Source organism: Triturus cristatus, chromosome 1_1, assembly GCF_964204655.1.
Source record: "Triturus cristatus chromosome 1_1, aTriCri1.1, whole genome shotgun sequence".
Classification (NCBI taxonomy): Eukaryota; Metazoa; Chordata; class Amphibia; order Caudata; family Salamandridae; genus Triturus; species Triturus cristatus.
In genome coordinates, this window is record NC_140579.1 from 211,328,717 (window position 1) to 211,348,676 (window position 19,960).

Below are 19,960 nucleotides of genomic sequence, written 5' to 3' on the forward strand. Positions count from 1 at the left end.
CCTGCCGCCGCATTTGCCAACGTTGTGGCCGCTGTGAGGAGGGGGACTTCATCCTCCAGGGTACCTAGCGCCTAAGCCGGAAGCCGACGAGGTAGCAGACGCGCCTGGAGGCGCTTCAAATTGCAGCACAGACCCCGCGTCGCGGGACAGCGCGCGGGCAGCGCCGGGTCTAAGCCCGGGCAAAGGGCGAGCCGTCTGTGGCCGTCAGGGGCCGGAAGACTTTGTCAGTCAGTGGTCCTCGCCTGTCCTTATGTTGGAATAATTATGCATGCTATTGTGTAGGCTCCGCGTAAATTCAGGACATCCTCATTAGCGCGGTTGTCCCTTTTTGATTTTTTTTCACTGTTGTATTATTTGTAATACTCCACTATTGACCATGCCCATTGGCAAACATGATAAATCTGCTGCTGGAACTGGTCTAATTGATAATTACCTAGTCAAAGTGGTTAACAAAATCAATAGTGACCGGAGAGCATCTCTTGGTAAAGGGGGCCTTCCTGCCTCTTCTGACATTATTTCCAATTCTGTGGTTGGTAGCCCAAATAAGGATACAATTGGTATGAGCACCCAGCCTGTCATAACGGTCGAAGCTCAGGTTCACCCAGAGTCTCTGATGGACCTTCTGGATAAAACCACTATTGATCTAGAGGAAGATCCCCTAGTCCTAGTCCTGTGAGAGCTTGTCGGAAAAAACCGAGTAAAAGGGGGGGAAAGCATACTAAAAAAATAGCGGAAATTCTGCACCAATCCTCAAATAGTACTGCCCATGGAACCGTATTGCAGGAAGGCATTAGCTCAGCCTGTATTAATTTATCACCAGACCAATTTGCATTACTTGTATGTACCTTAGAGGCTAAATTTGAAGCCAAGTTAGCCGAGCACACTCAATCCTTAATGCTTCAAATTAATACGGCTAACTTGGAAATCAAGAGGCTTGGAGCTCTCTTAGAGAACCTTTTGTCTGGTAGCAAAAGATTCAAGGCACTGGCTACGGGTCCTGCTGCTGTCTCCAAGGGCACAATATGTGATTCTTCTCAGCATCCCACCCAGTGCCCCGTTATACCAGAAATTACCCCCTTTGATTCTATACCATTTAACGGTTTAGGTAAGCAATCTATGGGACAAGGAGGTACAGCAACTCTTAGACAGAGTACAAATATTGGGTTTACTAATCTTCCTCCAGACTGTGCGCCATATGTGGTTGTCTTGACAAATGTGCCCACTTTAGAAAATCAGCATGCCCAGCCCCGTGAGGAATCACACGAGTCTTTAAAAAACAAAACTGTGTCTTGGCTCAATAGAAGATGCGGTTTCCCGACATACCTAGCAGACCACATTTTATCTACTAGAAGGACGAAGTGGGTTGGCCCATCCCGAAAAGACTGTAGTGGGGATTGTGTTAGTTAATTTTAGATACCCCCAGCATGTCAGTCCTGCTACGTGCAGCTTCTTTGATGGGTGATGCTAACAGTATTAGTGTGCGCCCGTTGGGCTATTTTTATACGCACCTTATTAGTTCCCCGAGTCAGGTGAGACTCAGACCATTTACTCCCAGGGAGCACCAGATGCCTGTAGCCCTTCTAGTGTCTAATGTTGATAATCATTGTGGGTATGGTCCTAACATCACCACCCACAATAGATTTGGGGCACTTTCGGGCCTGGAGGCCTGTGATTGACGAGAGGCCCCTAAGATTCAGGGAAGTGCCAGCCCGGCTGTTCTGGGTTATCAAGGTATTGTAGAACCAATAATGGGACATGGAAACTCACAATTTAATGTTGATAGCATTGTAACTGATACAGGGGAAACGGTAAAATTGCTAAGTTGGAATATTGCGGGCTTACGGACTAAAAAGAATGATAGTGGTTGGCTAAATATTCTAAAACAATATGAGATTATAGCCCTCCAAGAGACCTGGGATAAGGACTGCGATTTCTGGATTGATGGTTTTACTTCCTATTTTGTTCCGGCCCAAAAATCTATAGCAGGAAGAGATAGGGGTGGTCTCATGTTTTTGATCTCTGTAAATATTATAGGAAGACTTAATAAGGTTGTATGTACTTCCTATAATTGCCTTATTCTAGAAGTCTGGCAAATAACACCAAGCTTATATGAATTGTTATAATTCTCAGAACGAAGAGTCCCCTAATGAGCATATTCACTGACTGTCAAAATTTCTAGAATTCTATAAAGACAATCAATCCACTTTGTTATTATATCCTGATGGGTGATTTTAATGTCCATTTATGTAATCTAAATTGCCATTATAGAGATAAGGACGGCCCACAATTCACAACCCCTCAACATTTTGAACATAGTTCCAAAGGGGAAGCCTTGGAGTCCCTTTTGAGTAATAATGAACTATACGAAGTGGGGTTCCCGGACAAGAATTCCCGTGTCCCCATGTATGATGCTAGGGACTGTGAATCTATTATAGATTACATATTTTTATCTGCAGGGCTTTTAAGGTACGTGATTTTTATAATGCTCTACGTTCCTGTTTTAGCGATCATAACCCGGTGGTAATGATATTAGCTAATGTTTTCCCCCTTATGGATAAATCAACTGAGTCCTGCCATAGTTACTGTGAAAGCTAAATATCAGGGGAGAAGACTAAAATTGAGTAAGGTAATCCCTGAAGATTTTTTTAAGTCAATTACCTTAAAGGTTGGCCCACATTTAAGCATATGTGCTGAGCCGCCATCTTATGGCAGGGATGTAATAACTGCTTTAGAAGCTATTTGTTCACAAGTGGCTAATGAACTCACTACGAAAGGCAGTGTTAAAAAAAGCAACCCTGCCTGTGGTTGGTTTAATTATAATTTCTCCGCAGCTCATAAAAGACTTAAAAAAGCCCTTAATGACAAGCCTAGAAATAAAGGGCTAGTTATCCTCTTAAGGAAAGAGTATTCGCAAGCAATTCAGGCACGTAAAAGAGAAATTAAACCAGATGCATGGGTAGCCCTAATGGATAAAGCAATTCTGAAAGATCGCTCTAAATTTTGGGAAATTATTAATTCCCCTCTGCTATCTGGCTCCCAGAACTCTGTGCTAGAATTGAATATCCCAGAGGAGGATTGGTTAGGTCACTTTGAAAAAATCTATGGGAGTAACCTTGAGCTGGAATCCTTTGTGGTACCAATTTTTAGTCCTCCCCTTCCTCTTATTAGCTTTACTACAGAAGAGGTGGAGAAATCCATCGAGGATACGGCCAGGCGCAAGGCGCCAGGCCCAGACGGGGTGCCTTCTGATGTGTATAAGGCTGACTCCAAGTACTGGGCTAAAATATTGTTAAATGTTTTTAATTCAGCGGCCGTAACAGCTCCCCTAAGTCGTGGTCCCAATCGATTATAATCCCTGTGTTTAAAAAGGGTCAAAGGGGAGACCCAAGATGCTATAGGCCCATATCCCTGTTGGACTCTTAATTTAAAATCCTAGGAAAGGTTATTTTGGCTAGGCTATCAAATTGGGCCACAGAGAAAGGAGTAATCTCCAACGCCCAGTATGGTTTTAGATCAGGGAGGGGAACAGAGGATCAATGTCTTAACTTACACCTAATTGTTGCAAAGTACACAAAAGCTTCAGGGGGCTCGATATTTCTAGGTTTCATGGACCTGTCCACAGCGTTTGACCTGGTTAACAGGTCTAAGCTTTGGGCTATGCTCCTGGATTTGGGTCTGCATAGGCCCCTTGTGTACTTTCTGGCAGAATTACTGTGAGAAGTTGGCCTGGTATATGATGTTAACTAGTTCTAGTGACCACCTTGTACCATGCCAAGCAACCCTTATGGTGTGGTTGTAAGTCAACCTTTTCGGACCAGCTGCCCTAGTGGTAGCGTAGGCTAAGCAGTCTTTGAGGCTAAACTCGTGAAACGTGTTAAGCAAGCTGTTTTACCAAATGCAACCCCCTTTTATACCAATGAAAGGACACCACACAGATATATATTCAAAATATATATGTATTTATTTCTCAAAGTAACCCCTAGTCTCTTTATGAGCACAGGAGCACAAATCGTCAAACAAGATTACAGTAGAATACACAGAAGTTGCACTTTATATGGATAGGCCCTGGTGGCCGCTCAAACCATATACTAAAATAGTGGTATAAATACCACGAACAGAAAAGGGAAAAGGCCTAGGGCCTCTAGAATCGCTGGGCCTACAAGGAGCTAACTTCAGTTAGTGACCAGGAGGTCCACGGGTTGCGTGTGCAGAGCAAATAGTCACACGCGTGCTCCCATGGGATTTTAATGGGTGCGTAAAAGTTACAAAGTTACTGCAAAGAGGATCTTCCGGGTGGACTATGAACTCAAGATTGGAAACACAGACACTAGAGATGATACTCTACACTTGGGCACCGGAGTGCCAGCTTTACCTCACCCACAGGAAGCGGGTGCATAGGCCTCGATGTGCGTCGGGTTCCTTCTATCTGTTCAATGGAGCCTGTGGACAAAGATTCTGCAGGCGGGCGGTCCGGAAGGGATGCGGTGGATCCAAGAGTGGATCGGAGTTGTAGAAGACCTGTAAGCAGAGGGGACAGTGTTCAGTCACTAGCCAGTGACCAGCGTGGCACCAGGTGGGTACCAGGCGATGTCGGGTGCAAACAGGAAGAAAGGTGTAGCTTGTGTCTGCAGCCACGTGGTCCCTGAAGGTCGACGACGTCCAGGAGTCGGTTCACGAGCTGTCCCACGCAGGCTCTCGCTGTCGGCGCTGTCGGCAACTTGATCGAAGCAAACAAGCCTTGGCAAAAGCAATTGTTGTGGAAAACGAAATAGGCTGATGGTTCTGACCAGCAAGGTCAGAGGGATTGCTCCTTTGGAGGGGAGCAAGGGCCAGTCTGGAGCAACCAGACCAGCGGTGTATTTCTTGAAGTTCGTCGCCAAGATGGCCACTAGCCAGCGGGCCAGCAACCGGTTAGGCGCGTCGAGTGGCAAAATGCAGAAGGGCCCCACGCAGATCGTGGAGATGCTGGAGGGCTCACCTTTGGTGCAGATGCTGCTCGAGGGTTGGGCTTCAGATCCCAAAGCACAACTTGGAGGGATCCTCGGTTGTTGCTCTTGCAGCTTGTCGTGGTAGTTTCAAGATGGCTGGCTCCACGTGTCTCGGTGCCTCCACGGGTCTCCTCTTTTCAGGGACTGTGGATCGGGCGGTGAGAGGTCTGGAGGTCCAGGTCTTGTCAGTCTCTGGGCTCGTGCTCCGGCGGGAGGCGGCGGCAAAGCAGACGTTGATTCGCTGGATGGTGCTTGCGTTAGCAAGGTGGTCACTCCCTGACCACAGGGGAGATTGGCTTCAGTCCTCTGTGCGGCAGAGCGTCGAAGTTCCTGTCTTCTTCTTAGTTTCAAGTTGATTCTAGGATGTCTGAAGTCTTAGGCCACAGCTCCTACCTTTAAGCGGATTCTAGGGGCCGGACTACCTGCTAGGTCCCTCCCTAAGGGTGGGACCAGGAAGGGGGTGGTTACACCCCCAATCCTTTGTCCAGCTCACCCCAGGCCCGGGACTGGTGTGCCCCAGGACCGGATTGAACTGGCATATGCACCGAGGCTCCTTGTGAGCCACAGGCATGTCTGGTTTCTTTCAAGCCCTACCTGACCAATACACAAAATCCTGTCTGGCCCCTGGCAGGAAACCCTTTGTCCACACCTCCCAAGCTGGAAGGACTCCCAGCAGCAGGAGGGCAGACTTGTGTCTGTGGTGGCAGCATCCATTTTGTGGAGCTGAGGCTATGTCTGATTTTACCCGGGTTTCAGGTACTGTACATGTCGTGTCCCTCTAGAAGGGTGGAATGCTAACCCCGTCGCCAGAATTGGCGAGGGGTTAGTATTCCAATTCGTATGACACCTTACTCGACATGTTTTGATAAAGCCAAACCAAAGTTAGCATTTAACCGCGAGGTTCATAATGCACTTAAGAGTATATGGTATGACGATATCTGGAAACAGTAGAAGGAAGTTGTTCCGACCACTGCAGACAGGCTCAGCTCACATGGAACCAAGCACTCTGCCTTCAGGATTGTTAAGGCCTGCCATAGGAGTGACTTATAGGTTAACATGTGTCCCATTTAAGGTTAGGTATACTACACCTAAGTAAGAGGTGGTTACACCAACTTACCCCAGCTGAGTGATCAGCCAGTTGTGTCAAATTTGTTAGGCCAGGGGTGGCACAATACATGCTTCAGCCCCTGGTAGGCCTTAGATACACCAATGCCCTGGGTACCTAGTGTACACTGGTACAGGGGCTCACAGGGTGATCCACTTCCAATTGGTTATGCACCTAGGGTGCATAGTGTAAATTTAGTAGAGAGAACAGCAGGCTGGGGGTCTGATTGGCAGGCCCACAGCCTCAATATGTCAAAAACCAGTGAAGCAAAAATTTGGGGTGACCATAGGATAGCAGACCCTACTCTCCTACAATTACATAAAGATTTGAAAGCCTCAATAAGGATGACCCAGGAGGGGAAATGTACTGCTAGTTTTAAATCTGGTAGAGGGGTACGCCAGGGTTGTATTCTTGCCCCTATGTTATTCACATTGTACATAAATTCCCTTGAAGATAAATTGTTATCTGCATCTCTTGACATTCCACGGGTAGAAGGTACTCCTATACCCGTACTTCTTTATGCGGATGACAGTTTTATTGGCCCGGACTCCGCTCGGGCTACAAAGATTATTGAATTCTTTTGGGGATTTTATGAAATCTTTGGACCTTGTGGTTAACGATGGTAAATCCCACATTATGGCTCTGGGTAAGGGAAAGAACCTCCCCAAAACCTTTTATTGCAATGGAGAAGTTATCACTAGAGTGAAAGTGTTCACCTACCTAGGAGTCGTCTTTGACGATAAAGGTACCTGGGCTCCTCAATTATCTATCAAGGTGAATGCGGTGCGTAGCTCCTCGGCTGCAATATTGGGTTTCGCGAAAAGGCTGGGCGGGAAGCCCTGTGAGGCTATTTTAAAATTATACCAAGCTAAAACGGTTTCAATAGCTAGGTATGGGGCCGCAATTTGGGGGTACATTAAACCTGATTCCATACAAATAGAAGAGAATACATTTTTACGTGCTGTTCTTGGTATCCCCCAATCCACTGCGACACATTCGGTCCATCTTGAATTGGGGACAGGATATATTTGACATTATAAAAATTGCTCCAATTCTGTTATGGATCAGAACCTGGTTGAATTCGGATCCTACGTTGAACCATAGTATCCTGAAAGATTGTATTAAATTAGATAACATGAAGGAAATTCAGTGGCTGTCCTATATTAAACTGATATCCAAGAAAATTGGACGCCCGGAGCTTTTCACCAATCCCGAAGGCCTATGTAAAGCCGATTTAATGTGGGTTAAAACTTATTATATTAAGCACTGCGAGGTTGAGCGTGAATCCCAGGAGTTATGTAAACCTACAGTAAGGGCTCACCTCTTGCTTATTTTAACATGGCTATGCACCCATATTTGTCAACTGTTACAAACTCTTATCATAGATGGCTATTGACTAAGTTCCGTTTCAACCAGATCCATTCAGTATTAAGTGTCCCCCAGGGTTGGTCTAGGCCGGAAGACATGGCCCCTTGTAAATGTGATTTTTCTTTTCAAGATACAATGCACTATGTTCTTTTGTCCATTGTACCTGGAAGCGAGGAAAAGGTTTATTTTCCCTATTCTGAGGGGGAAAGCCTTTGTACAAGCTAAACCTGCATTGTTGTTTCTACAATTAATGGAATCCCCTGCAACTATGTTTGGTGTTGCCAGCTTCCTCGTTGCAGCTATTAGGTCAAGAAGGAACAGACAGGCAGCAATGGAGGAAATTAGCTTTCATAAATCTGATCCGAGATAAATTATCTTTTTTAATTATGAAATTGTTGGATTGTTTTTTAAACTGTTAATCATGTACTGTATACTTCTATGATTTTAAATAATCGAATAAAGTGGTTCTTGATGGATTGATATTGGGGGGGACTGATAGAGCACGATTTGCTCTTCAATTTGAAGAGGTGCATTATAATAACGAATAGTCTGCACCTGCATATATTCTTTTGTTGAGTTAACATTTGATCATTAGAATGTGAAATGTAATACTGTGTAAAGTAATGCGATAGAGGGATTTTGTGCAACGTGGAGGACTTAACATTGTAATTGTGCCTTGAATAGTAAAGTCTTAATGTTCGTTTTACCAGTGACAAATAAAAAATTAATTTAATAACATGTAACGCGCCGATTTAAACGTTCACGGTAACAATGTTCTTGTAGATGTGTGTTTAATGAAGATCTACGGTGATTTAGGATAGCAGATTTTCTAGCCTCAAGTGTATTTCTTCCTGGCCCTCATAACTGAAGCATTTGAAATGTTCATGTGTATGCTGAATCTTTTCTTTCTCAAGTTTCTGTTGCAGGTGGAGAAACTCATCTTTGTTAGAATAACGCTTTTGTTTTAAGAGTTGGGCATAGAGAGGTGAGGATACATTTGAACAAGGAGTGCTGAAAACGTGGGATGGCGTTCTCTCACTGGAGTAGGCCTGGGACTCAAGGTCATTGAGCCATAGGGAGGATCGAAACTAACTGGAAAGTTACCTACGAGGAGGTGTCCAGCTGGATAAGATGATCTTGTGATGCACGGATAGGAGTGTCCTAGAATTTTGATGTGGGAATTAGGGACAGTGCCCCAGTGGTTTTTGGGTTAGGAGGAGATCTGATTGAGAAAGAGGGAGCATCTTAGAACAAGCTCTGTAGCTTTATGCTACTTGACCCATTCAACGTGAGTGCACTTCTTAGGAAGTCTTCACGCGCAGGCACCTTTTTCCTGAACTTGCCAGGGGAAATGCTAAGTAAGGATGTCATGTTAGTGGTGGTGTAGGGACAGACTAATACTTTTTAATTACGAACCTCAAATGAAGAATACTCTTGATGTTGGCACAGTGATCATCTGCGTCCTGACTTTAGAACTGGTTATTCTCTGCATGTTTCATAGATTAAACTTTGCCCGTAGGTTTGGCTTTGTATTAGTTCCAATGTATTTTTCCACCCTCGTTCTGAGGTGTTTGTATGTCCAGTTCTTGGTATTGCAATGAAGTAACTAAATTTAGAACTTTGAGTCGGTTTTCTTTAGAGTCATTGGTTATTTGAACTGCGGAATCTAATTTGATAAGAGATTTCTCCCCTCTACACTTTTAAGCAGGAACCAATGGTCTGTCTACCAGGGGTTCCCAAGTAAATCTAGGACGTGGAATCCAGTCACATTGTGTCTGTCTGCTAGGTTGTGTTTTATGTGTTTGTTTTAGTGGTGTTTGTGTGTGTTGTGTCTATGTGTATGAGAGAGTGTGAGATTGTACATGCTTGTGTTGTGGTAAATGTGTCTTTGTTTGTGTGTGTTCTGTGTGCAACTGCCTGTTTGTGAGTGCATGCGTGAGTGTTCATGGAAGGGACCGACTGCCTACGTTTACCTGTGTGTGGGGGAACCTCTTGGCCTGTCCGCAGTGTGCATGTGTCTGTGTTAACCTCTGTCTTTATTTGGTTTCATTTTAATTTCTAACTATAAGGGATATCCTAGTGTTTATTTATGGTTGAGGAAGAAATGAATACATATCTTACAGATTAAGCTAGGTGAATGATGAAGAAAGACTGGATATGGGAACTTTACCTTCATTCCTCCTGTTCAGCTGGTTGAATTGCTCGGTGAACTCTGCCAGGGACTCCTCAATGGTCTCCGTCCTGGGCACAGACAGCGAAAAACGTCGGGTAAAGTTTTTCATCTTGTTCATTTCTTATTTCCGTATCTTAAGAAATAAGTGGTGAAGGCCTGTGGGAAAAAACACAAGAGACCGAGACATTCAATATGGTTCTAGGCTGTTCATAGCTAAATCATCTCGACTTCTGGTTAGTAAGTGTATCAGAGGTCGAAAGGTAGAAGACAGCGAAGTAAAATTATTCGCGATATCTAGTTTGGAAAATTTCCATTTTTGTGTCTGCTGTAAAACCATAGTCAGTGCTGGTACCCTCAATTAGAACTTAAGTCCTGACTTACATTTTGGCAGATGGGATATATATTAAGAGAAATTGTGGCGAAGCCGCTTTTCAGGGATACTGGGATGTTCAACATGAAATCCCAAACCAATTTAGAAAAAATAGAATACATTTTATACGACCCAAAAGGACAAAAATACAATAGGGGAAACAAAGTTATGAATTTTAAAAATCGAAATGTGAAAATACCAAGAAGAGTGAAGTGCCAACAACGGTCATCTGGCTGCATTTGACCAGTGTGATGGAGCGCGGATCACACACAGAAACCAGGTTCAACCCAGTCAGATGTTTGACCTTTTGACATTTTTTGAAATGAAAGACAAACATCCTTAAAGAGGCAAGACAGCTGGTTGTCACTGAAGAGGGCATCCTGTGATAGGAAAGCCACTGGCTGAGGTCTCCGTGAAGCTGTTGACTTGTCGGTAAAGCTTCAAGCCAGAGAAATTTGAACTTTGAGCCCAAGGAAGGTCCATTGCCTGCAAGACCCTTTTCACACCTTCGTCAGGTGAAGATTTCTACTTTCGCACTTAGTCCATTTTTGACAGCTTGGATTCTTCGAGCTTCGTAAGCCTGCAAGCTGTAGCCGAAGAGGGCTCCACAGGACCACCTTCTCTGAGAGGTCACGCTGAAAAATAATTCTGCTGTGGAAACGCTCCAAGCAGGAGCAACCTGAATCTTTGGTCCAGCAGCAACTCCCCTTCGTCCAATCAACTTGGTAGGTTGGTCCTGGTCCTCCAGAGGCCTTTGGAGCCAAATAGTTTCCAAGTCCCAGTGAAATTAACACCGGCCAAGGGTGCAGGACCCTGGGGACAGCACTTGAAGGTCAAGACTTACTCCAGCAAAAGCCAGCAGCAGGGTCCAGAGCAGGTCCAGTTGAAACTGGTCAGCTGGGCCATTGCAGACAAGGCCCCTAGTATATTGATGTGACCCTGTAGCTTGAACAGGACGGAGGTTCTTATGACCCTTGGAATCCAATTCTTCCTGGCTACCAGCGGGACAGCAAGTCCAGTCTCTTCTTGGGTCAAAGACAACAGATCCATTCCTCTTCTGTTCTTCCACAGGTCCTGGAACTGTTCTGTGGAGGGTAGTGTGAGTGCCACATTTATGCCTGGAACAAGCCTGTGGATGGGGTGACTCCTGGTCCTTCCCTAACTAATAGGGCAATATTTCCCAGGGGCAGCAATACCCACTTTTACAGCACTTCCTGTGTACCCAACTGCAAATAATCCCACAGTGCCCTCTCTGCCTCAATTCAAGATGACGAAACCCTTCTCCTCCTCTGAAGAACCAGTGCACCTAGCCCAGAGGTGGCACCAGCGAAGGCATGGTCATTTTAAACAAATTCTGGGTGCAGCTCCTCTCCCACTAGGATTAGAGCATGTCTGGCTCGGGGAAGGGGACAACAGATCGCAGGTATTAGCTAACATTTCCTGTGAAAGAGTAGGCCTCTTTGAAGTTAATTTAGTACATGGTTTCAGCCAGATGGTCATCCTGTCAAGAGCAGAACACCTTCCCACACCAAAGGCCTTTATCTCAGCTTTGGGAACGGATTCATACCTCATTCAGGGGGCTATTCAGCTGCCAGGCAACAGCTTGGCCTCCAAAGGCTGTAGGTAGGGAAGAGGTAACTTTCAAAAAGTACTTTTTCCAAAACATTTTTTGCAAATCCAACTTCACCAGTGAATTGATCTCATAATAAGCAGTTGAAAAACTCTAGAAAAATAACTGGCCTAGCCAGAGGTAGCAATATTACATTTAATAGTTTATCCTAGTGCTTCCTATAGAACAGCCAACCCTGCTACAGTGAATAGCTTTCAGAGCCCTTTCACTGTGGGGACATGTTGAACATAAAACGTTTACATGGCTTACTTTTGAATACCATGCACCCTGCCTTATGAGGAGAAAAACATATTGAGAGGAGTTAATATTTTGAAGGTTTAGGCCTGCCAAAGGTAGGTATGTTTCAGGTTAATTTGTATTTTAAGTCAGGCTACATGTGGCAGGCTTGCATTCATGCTTCAATTGTCACCGTAATGAATGGCATAATGGGTGCTGTAGTCCACTTGTGACATTTAACTTACAGGCCCGGGTATAATTTTGTGCCATGTCCTAGAGACTTTGGGCCAGATGTACGAACATTTCATTTTGCGAGCTTCTAATTGAGATGGTTTGTGACTCACAATTCGAGACTCGGAAATTGAAATGTACTAATGTGTCACACATTAGTGATTCCCAATGGGGCTGTAATTGACATGCCTCAATATTCCTGAAGCAGGTTGCAATTTGCAACCTATTGAGAATGTGCAATAACACAGGGATGGTGGCCTGCTTGGGTCAGTAGACCACCATGTCCGTTTGCCTTTGAATAAAGCAACTTTTTTTAATTCAGAAAAATTAAATGTTTGTATTATTTTTTTTTTATGGGTAGGCAGTGGTCCGCTACCATTCACAAAGGGACCCCTTCCTATTTGCGACTGGCTTACCACCTATTTGAAGTAGGTGGTAAACTGCGATTATTTTGCGACTGCGACAATTGCACATCCCCCTGCGACTCCTCATTAGAAATAGACTCCCTTGGCACGCCCCTTCCTAATAGTGACTCTCAAACCCTATTTTGTGAGTTGGTATAGGATACCGGCTCGCAAAATAGGGTTAGTACATTACAAAACCCCTTTTAGTGGTTGCAAACGGCCCAAATCCCGGTTTACAACAGCTAAAAATGGTCATACATCTGGCCCTACCAGGCAAGAGAAATAGCCAATAAGGGGTATGCCAATTTTATCATGATGAAAGGGGGTGCACAGGCACCTTATCTCTGGTTAGCAGGAGTAAAATGCACAAAGTTCTACAGCCAGCAAAAATGGTCAAGGAAAAAATCTCAGCGTACATTACACAAATAGTCATTTCCAACAGTGATCTGCTGACCCCCAGCAGGCCAACAACCTTGCAATGAAAATGAAGCTTAGTGCATCTGAATTTTCGACCTACCACATTAATATGTATGCAGTAGGCCAGATTCCAACCTACTACGATTCAGATTTTTAAGAACCGACCTATTAGTTCATAGGCCAGTTCTTAAAAACATTTACTGGTTGCAGAAATACTGGATGCAAATAAATAAAAAGAATAATGCTTTAGCCAAGAAGCTATACTGAACTGCTGCTTTTAGGTCAGTCATATAACTTTTGACTTCTGGTCTCTATTTTCACACGGCCTCTTCTAGGTCAGCCATATGACATACAACTTCTGGTCTCATTATTTTCACAAACTCACATCTTCCTGGCTAAGGCACTATTCTTTTTCTTTATTTTTTCGTACAAATAGTTGCTGAATCTTTGACTCACGCGTAAGTGTGAGTCTGCACTGGGTTTACTGTTCTATTCTCTCACCATTCTCGCATGATGCTCACAGTAAAAAACATGGGGAATAGGAACTGGCATGGGGTCAGAGGCTCTCTTTCCTTCCTAGTTCTGGATCACTATATATGGATGTAGTTAACAGCACTTATTTGTTAAAGAATATCTTGAACAAGATTATTATGTTGTGCATTATTGATTGATATATCTGTATATATGTTATTACAGCCTTGAAAAAAAGTCAACTGTGTTACAAAACACTTGTCAGCTGTTTTTCCTGACAAAAATACAAGCTTCAATGAGAAAAAATACTTTACTCTGGTCATTGAACTGTTGGATGTATAAATTACTAAAAGTGGAGCACTCAATGTTCATTGTTTAGGGAGTGTTGTGGTAATCGTTTCTCATCAGAGCACTCAGACGCCATGGGCAGCAATGTTGATGCATGCAGCATAAACTTGTGATTACAATACATATCTAAGGGGACTAATGAGGCTAAATTTGTTATGTGGAGTAAGTAGTAACCTGTAGGTGAGGCCAGCAAAATACAAACTCCAACCCCACCCGCAATGCTTAATTATTATTATTCATACACACAGACACACCTCATCTAAATACTCTTGTCCATATTTGGAAATTATATGTCTCATTAATGCTGAATACATGGGTGGGAAGTCACAATTCATGGTTGAAATATCAACCTACAATATTACTGAATCCAGAATATGACAATCCAGAATATTGTCATAATAAGTAGATGTGAAGTTCAGAATAGTAAATCTATACTTCTCTATATATACTTACCTTGAAAACACAGCGATAGTGGACAGTGTGAATGTGATATTGTTGCAGGTCAATATTGCCTACCTCGATATGGTGACATACAACCTGTGGGCATCAGACCACGATGCATATGCTACTCTGACCCGTGGCAAATTCTCGGTTGTGGACAAATTGTGCTCAATGTATGGCTCTCTTCTAAAATCACATGCAAAGCCGCACAGAGGGTGGGATCCCTGAAAATTGAGTAGGGAATATCATTATGCCCTATTGTGGCCAAAATATGGAGGACAAAAATATTGACAAGTATGCATGACATTTGTATACCTAACACAACATATGAACCATTACGATAGGTACATAGATGTAGTTAAGAATAACACATCTATACTTTCCTATATGCACTTACACTTTTATATCTTTGTTAGATATTGAAGCTCAATTATTTAGGCATAATGATATTCACTACTCAGTTTTGCAGACCACAACCATGTACAGTGTCTAAAAATGTACTTGCAGATTAAACGGGTGAATAATAGGTGCATACTTAGGGGCTAATTATGATGTTGGAAGTCCGCCTTACACCACCTAGATATCGTGACTGATCTACCTCTGTTCGGTGGTCCCCACTGCCTCATTAGGATGCGACCGAACACTGTTCAGTCGCATTCCTTTATTTCCCTATGGGAGCATGCATTACTGCAGTAAACCGGCCGTAGTACATGCTCCCATAGGGAAATGGGAGGTGCTGTTCATCCCTGAACCTGTGGCAGACACCTCAAGGTGCCTGCCACGGTGTGCAGGGATCAATAGGGGGCACCTTAGCTGCCCCCTTGGCTTCCAACCGGAGCCCGAACACACAAGGGGGCCCTGTGGGGGCCCCCAAACATGCTTTACAACATGGTTTCCATGTCAGACAGGCAGGTATGGAAATCATGCCGGAAACCGTGCATCGTAATCAAAAGGGTGGAAAGGCTCACCCCTTGGGATTATGAGTCTGTTCCTACTGGCCATACGGCTCCTTGAGCCCGTCGGAAGCCAGCCAGAATGACAGGCCAGTTTAGTTTCCGACCACCAGCATTGTAATGCGGCAGTCGGAAAAAAAAAAAAAAAAAAAAAAAAAGGAGCGGGCGATTACGATGCGGCCCGGAAAGGCTCCAACCATGGGACGGAGACTTTCCAGGCAGCATCGTAAATCGGCCCCATAGTCTTTAATGTTTCAAGAGTGGATACCATCAAACCATTGACATGAGTAGTAGTTGGTTTCTCCTACTTGAGGCATCTAACAATTCAGATTGTGATATGCGCTATTAACAGTTTTTTAGGTCTCGCCTGAGCCACCGCATATGCTGTCTCAGGCGAGACATTTAGTAAGTGGGTTTTCTAAGTGCTACCCATCGGCTTTTGCTGGCCTAAAGCTTGCGTTCACACGAGCGTGAACGTGCACAGCTGCCAGCTTTCCGCGCCTGAGGCGCCATCTGAAGCGTGATTATTCACTTTTGGCGGTGCTGCGCACGCACCACTCGCGTGTTTGCCGGCTTTCACTTTTGCCGTCTTTTTTTTTTTAACGCGCACCCCTGCTTTCACTTTTGCCGTCTTTTTTTTTACTTCTCGCTCTTCAAATGCAGAGCACCTTGAAGAGATCGTTATTTTTTTATTTTGAGCGCTCACATAGTTACACTTTGCTCTAGGAGTAGCTCACCTTCTATCCAACGTGTAGTGCCTAAGAATAGTTCACTTCCCGCTGCTGTGGTATGCAAGTGTTCTCACAGTTGCAAGAGGAGTTGAAAATGCTAAATACGGCCTCCTCTTTACACAAAAGGGCACCATTGTTGCAGTGACAGACCATGGTGGCAGGCAGGGTGAAAACAGTTACCAATGAAATCTGTACCCGTTTCACTACCAATGTGAATAACTGAGCACAACCTGCGCACACATTTACCACCGGCTTTAGTCTGACAGACGAGCTCATAACACACTAAATCACTCAATCACAGCTGATCACTGCTATTATTCATAGCTTTCTAGCCATGAAAAATGCTTCTCTGGTTTCTTTTTTTGTAAAAGGTGAACATTCTCATACTATGAGAGCAAACGGATTTCTATTACAAGTCCTTGTCTGCTCTCCCCAAGCCCCGTACCTTCTCCCTTAGGCTAAGTGAAATGTATCCCGTATAGATCACCACACCTTCCGTTTCTTCACTACATGTACCCTTTGCTCCCTCCAATCTTCCTTTACTATGAATCTCTACTTGTTCCTCACTGGTCTTAGTTTCACAAGTCTTGCGGGGTCATTTATTTTTCCTTTACTCCTTTCCAGAGGTTGACACTTAAAAGAAAATTTTGAAACGAATAGCATTTGTGTCCCCTTGTTAGGTCTGTCCTTGGCCCTTCAGAAGTCTTATCAGAGGTGCCATAACCTGTATGGGCATGCAGTCTGAGCACAGAGGAGACCTTGGCTGCGAATGTTGTAGATCCTTTATCCAGGTAGTCTCTCTATTAATGCTCCTTCCCTGTATGAAACTGGGTAAACGGGCCACTCATTTGTTTAGTTCTTGATCTTCCAAGGGGGATACCACTTGGAGAAAAGTCAGCGGCCTTGGAGCGCCTTGACTCCACAGATCTCCCCTCCTCTGCCTGCAGTGGCTGGTGAGGCCATGGCATGCTGAGGGAGGCACTCACACAGACAAAGAGGAGTCTGGTCGGCTCTGTCAACCCTACATTTAGATACATGTCAGAGGTTTCCTTTCTCTCGATGCTTTGAATATGTACTCTTGACAACACATGTTCTGCTTCTAGGATAAATGCTATTAAAAAGCACGAATGTTCGGTTTGGAAGTGTTGGGATATTCTGAGGACTCATTAACCCAGTGCACACTTTTGCAAGCCGCCGCCGTAGCGTCCTGACACCAGGTGTGATCTACAGAATGCGCCAATGCCGTCTTTGTTGTATGAGGCTTCTCACCGCTTGTGTCTGTTTATGAAGGGGTTTCGGAATGTGTTCAAGTGCGCGCTACCGGAGGCTATAGCGCTAGAGTCCTGTGGCGACTGGGGCTCGAAGTCAGGCAGGGTCAACGGGGTGCCCTGTGCCCCTTGACCTCTGTAGCTGGAGTTCGAATTCTGGGATTGATAAAGGTTAACCAATCGCTGGCTTGGTTTCCGATTAGGATAGCACGGGGTTCCTGTATTATAATCCGGGCCACTTAAATCATGGTATTGTGCATCTGTGCCGATTTTCGTATGATTATAGATTTGCCGCATTTGCCACCTAACCCACCATCTGCCGCATTATCTGCCGCATTATAACACAATGGTTTCTAGCTCAAACGGTTCAAATTTGTTAAAAATGCGACAACACGTGTTGCAGCACAATGGAAGGACCTTTGCAAGGCTGGACTGGTCAATTTTCTGTGGCATATTGATATATTTGAGAGCTAAATTTGTACTAAAGTACTGTAACCAAGGCCCAGAAAGTGTTAACAAGTTTAACAAGCATTTGCAATGCAATAGGTCTCGCATTTACTCAAGTTTAAGCTATTGGCAATATAAAATGGAAATGCATTTTATTTAGGTTTAAAAACCATAACAAAAAAGGAATGGTTATTTACAATGCCAATAGCTCAAACTTGCGTAAATGCGGGACCTGTTGCATTGCAAATGCTTGTTTTAATAGTGCTGAAAGAAAATCATTGAAATGCTCTTTGATCAAACAAAGTAGTAGAGTTCATTTCCGTGTCAATATCCATTATTAACCAAGGCACTTCTTGCCAACAGTCCGGTTGCAGTTTTTAATCGGTGTACCAATCAAGTACATGGCTTGGCAAACGTAGAGTTTGTGCACATTTTTTTATTCCCTAGGCTCACGATGACAGTGGGGGAGAGTCCGAGACTGCCTGTTCATGGTTCACCGCTGTGATTCCTCTGCTTGTGCGGTTATGGAATCTTCTGGAGAGAAGAGATTTCTTGGAGACCCCATCATAGCCACTCCACAGTGGCGCTCCAAGCCTTTAGAGGCACACAGACTTCTGGGAATTCTCCCATGGTCAAGTTAGAGTGTGAGCACCAAGGTCAGGCATAAGGAGCAGAGCTCAAGATTCCCAACCACACCACAACTGCCTTCCCACTTCCATACATCAGAGCACACTCTGCAGGATTAGTTATTTTACAATACTTTCAGCAAATGGTGTGCATCTTCACTGCCGCTGATGGAAATACTTTGTGTATGCTCAATCCTCTTAAGGGCAGATGTGATTAAAATCCTAAAACATGTAAATGAATACAGGGCATGTGTTGCGCTGTGCGTCAGGCTCAGCGCACTGCTGTGGTCAGTCACGCACAATACTAACATTCTTCCCACATAGGCCACACTGTTATTTAACACTCTTACAATTAACCATCCCCAGTGTGCTAACCGTTCGATAATGCACTTCAGCGACTAATCAAGGGTACAAAGCATTATCTAAATACAATGTCAATATCATACCAAACAGTTACTTGTGTACACCTTCGAGTAAGAGAGGGATCACTGATTCGATTTGAGTTCTGCTATCCGAGTAATGTTCCGTTCTATTTCCAGTCAGTCTTAAATACCTCAGAATCATTATGCTGTAAAATCAGTGGAATAGCCTTGTGTTCCCAGCCCAGATTTTTATGATGTTATGTCAGAGGCACAACTAGAGCCAAATTTCGGAGGGGGAGCTAAGAAAACATTTCGGGGCAGCTAATTCTTCCAGCAGTAGGCAGAGTGGAGATGCAGGGGCTCGAAGAAGGGGCGGAAAAAATGACAAATCCTCATTAACAAGCAAATGGTCTTTTAAAGACATGTGAAGTACTCCGGTGCGGCTGTGTGTGCCCGGGAAGCTGTCTCAGCCCGGGCTGACACGATGCGGGCGGGGCTGAAGCCCTTTGAGCCCAATGGACGTTGCGCCCCTGTGTTAAGTTGTGGTATACATTTTTCGGCGGCTCCTCCACTATGGCAAAGGAGCATCGTCCTACTACTTTTAAGCAGTGGGTACATAGTCAAAAGATAAAAGGATAAAAACGCTCCGTTATCATTTCATGCTGCTTTGCTGGCAGGCGGGTGTACTGGGCTGCTCTGCTCAGGGCAGGAGTGGTTTGCCCAATTCTAGGTGCGCAATGACTGTTTGGTCGGCCCTCTCCACCCTCCCAAACCAGTCATGCGCACTCTCCCGGTTCTCCACGCAGGCTGCATTACAGACTGCGTGGAGAACATGCCCAGGCCCCCATTCCCTGGTTGAGCGTCAAACCTGGCGCTCAAAACGAATCGCATTGGTAAGGGAAGCCTGGGTGCTTACCAATCACAATTCTGCATTGCAGCGTTATGATTGGTCAGTGGAGGCTGCAGTCCTTGTTCCATGAGGAGAGCAGAGACACAGGACCCGGCAGCTAGGAGATATAGATATATACACACACACACACACACACAATATCTATTGGCGGTCGCCAGTAGATAGTTAGGATCGTGTTTCCATAGGAAATCCGCAACATTCTATTTGGAATAACTTTGGCGCAGATTGACGAATACTCGCGAAATTTTCAAAATAGGTGGGGCGCTCAGCTCCTTCCCTCAAAGTCTCGGGGGGATTCGTCAAGCGGGGGCTGAGAAAAAGGGGGGGGTCCCAAAACGAGTTTTCCCCATGCATTTTTCCATAGGACCTTTAGTCCAAGCTACAGCCCGAACGGCTGAACAGAATTACTTGAAATTTGGCAGAGAGGTAGTCCTCAGGTCAGGGATGTGCCTTTTGCAGGTCTGGTGTAAATCTGTTCAGTATTTCCTGAGAAAATAGCAT

At 44.6% G+C, this 19,960-nt stretch overlaps 1 protein-coding gene across 7 annotated transcripts in view; it reads right to left on the bottom strand.

The window, feature by feature from the left end:
- Positions 1–19,960, bottom strand: part of CDK18 (cyclin dependent kinase 18) — a 1,155,230-nt gene that overhangs the window by 1,008,301 nt on the left and 126,969 nt on the right. For all 7 annotated transcript variants that reach the window (XM_085624142.1, XM_085624143.1, XM_085624144.1 and 4 more), the window contains one exon: positions 9,632–9,790. In XM_085624142.1, coding sequence (XP_085480268.1) covers positions 9,632–9,752 — 121 coding nt within the window. In that variant the 5' untranslated portion in view covers positions 9,753–9,790. The remainder of the gene's footprint in view (positions 1–9,631; positions 9,791–19,960) is intronic.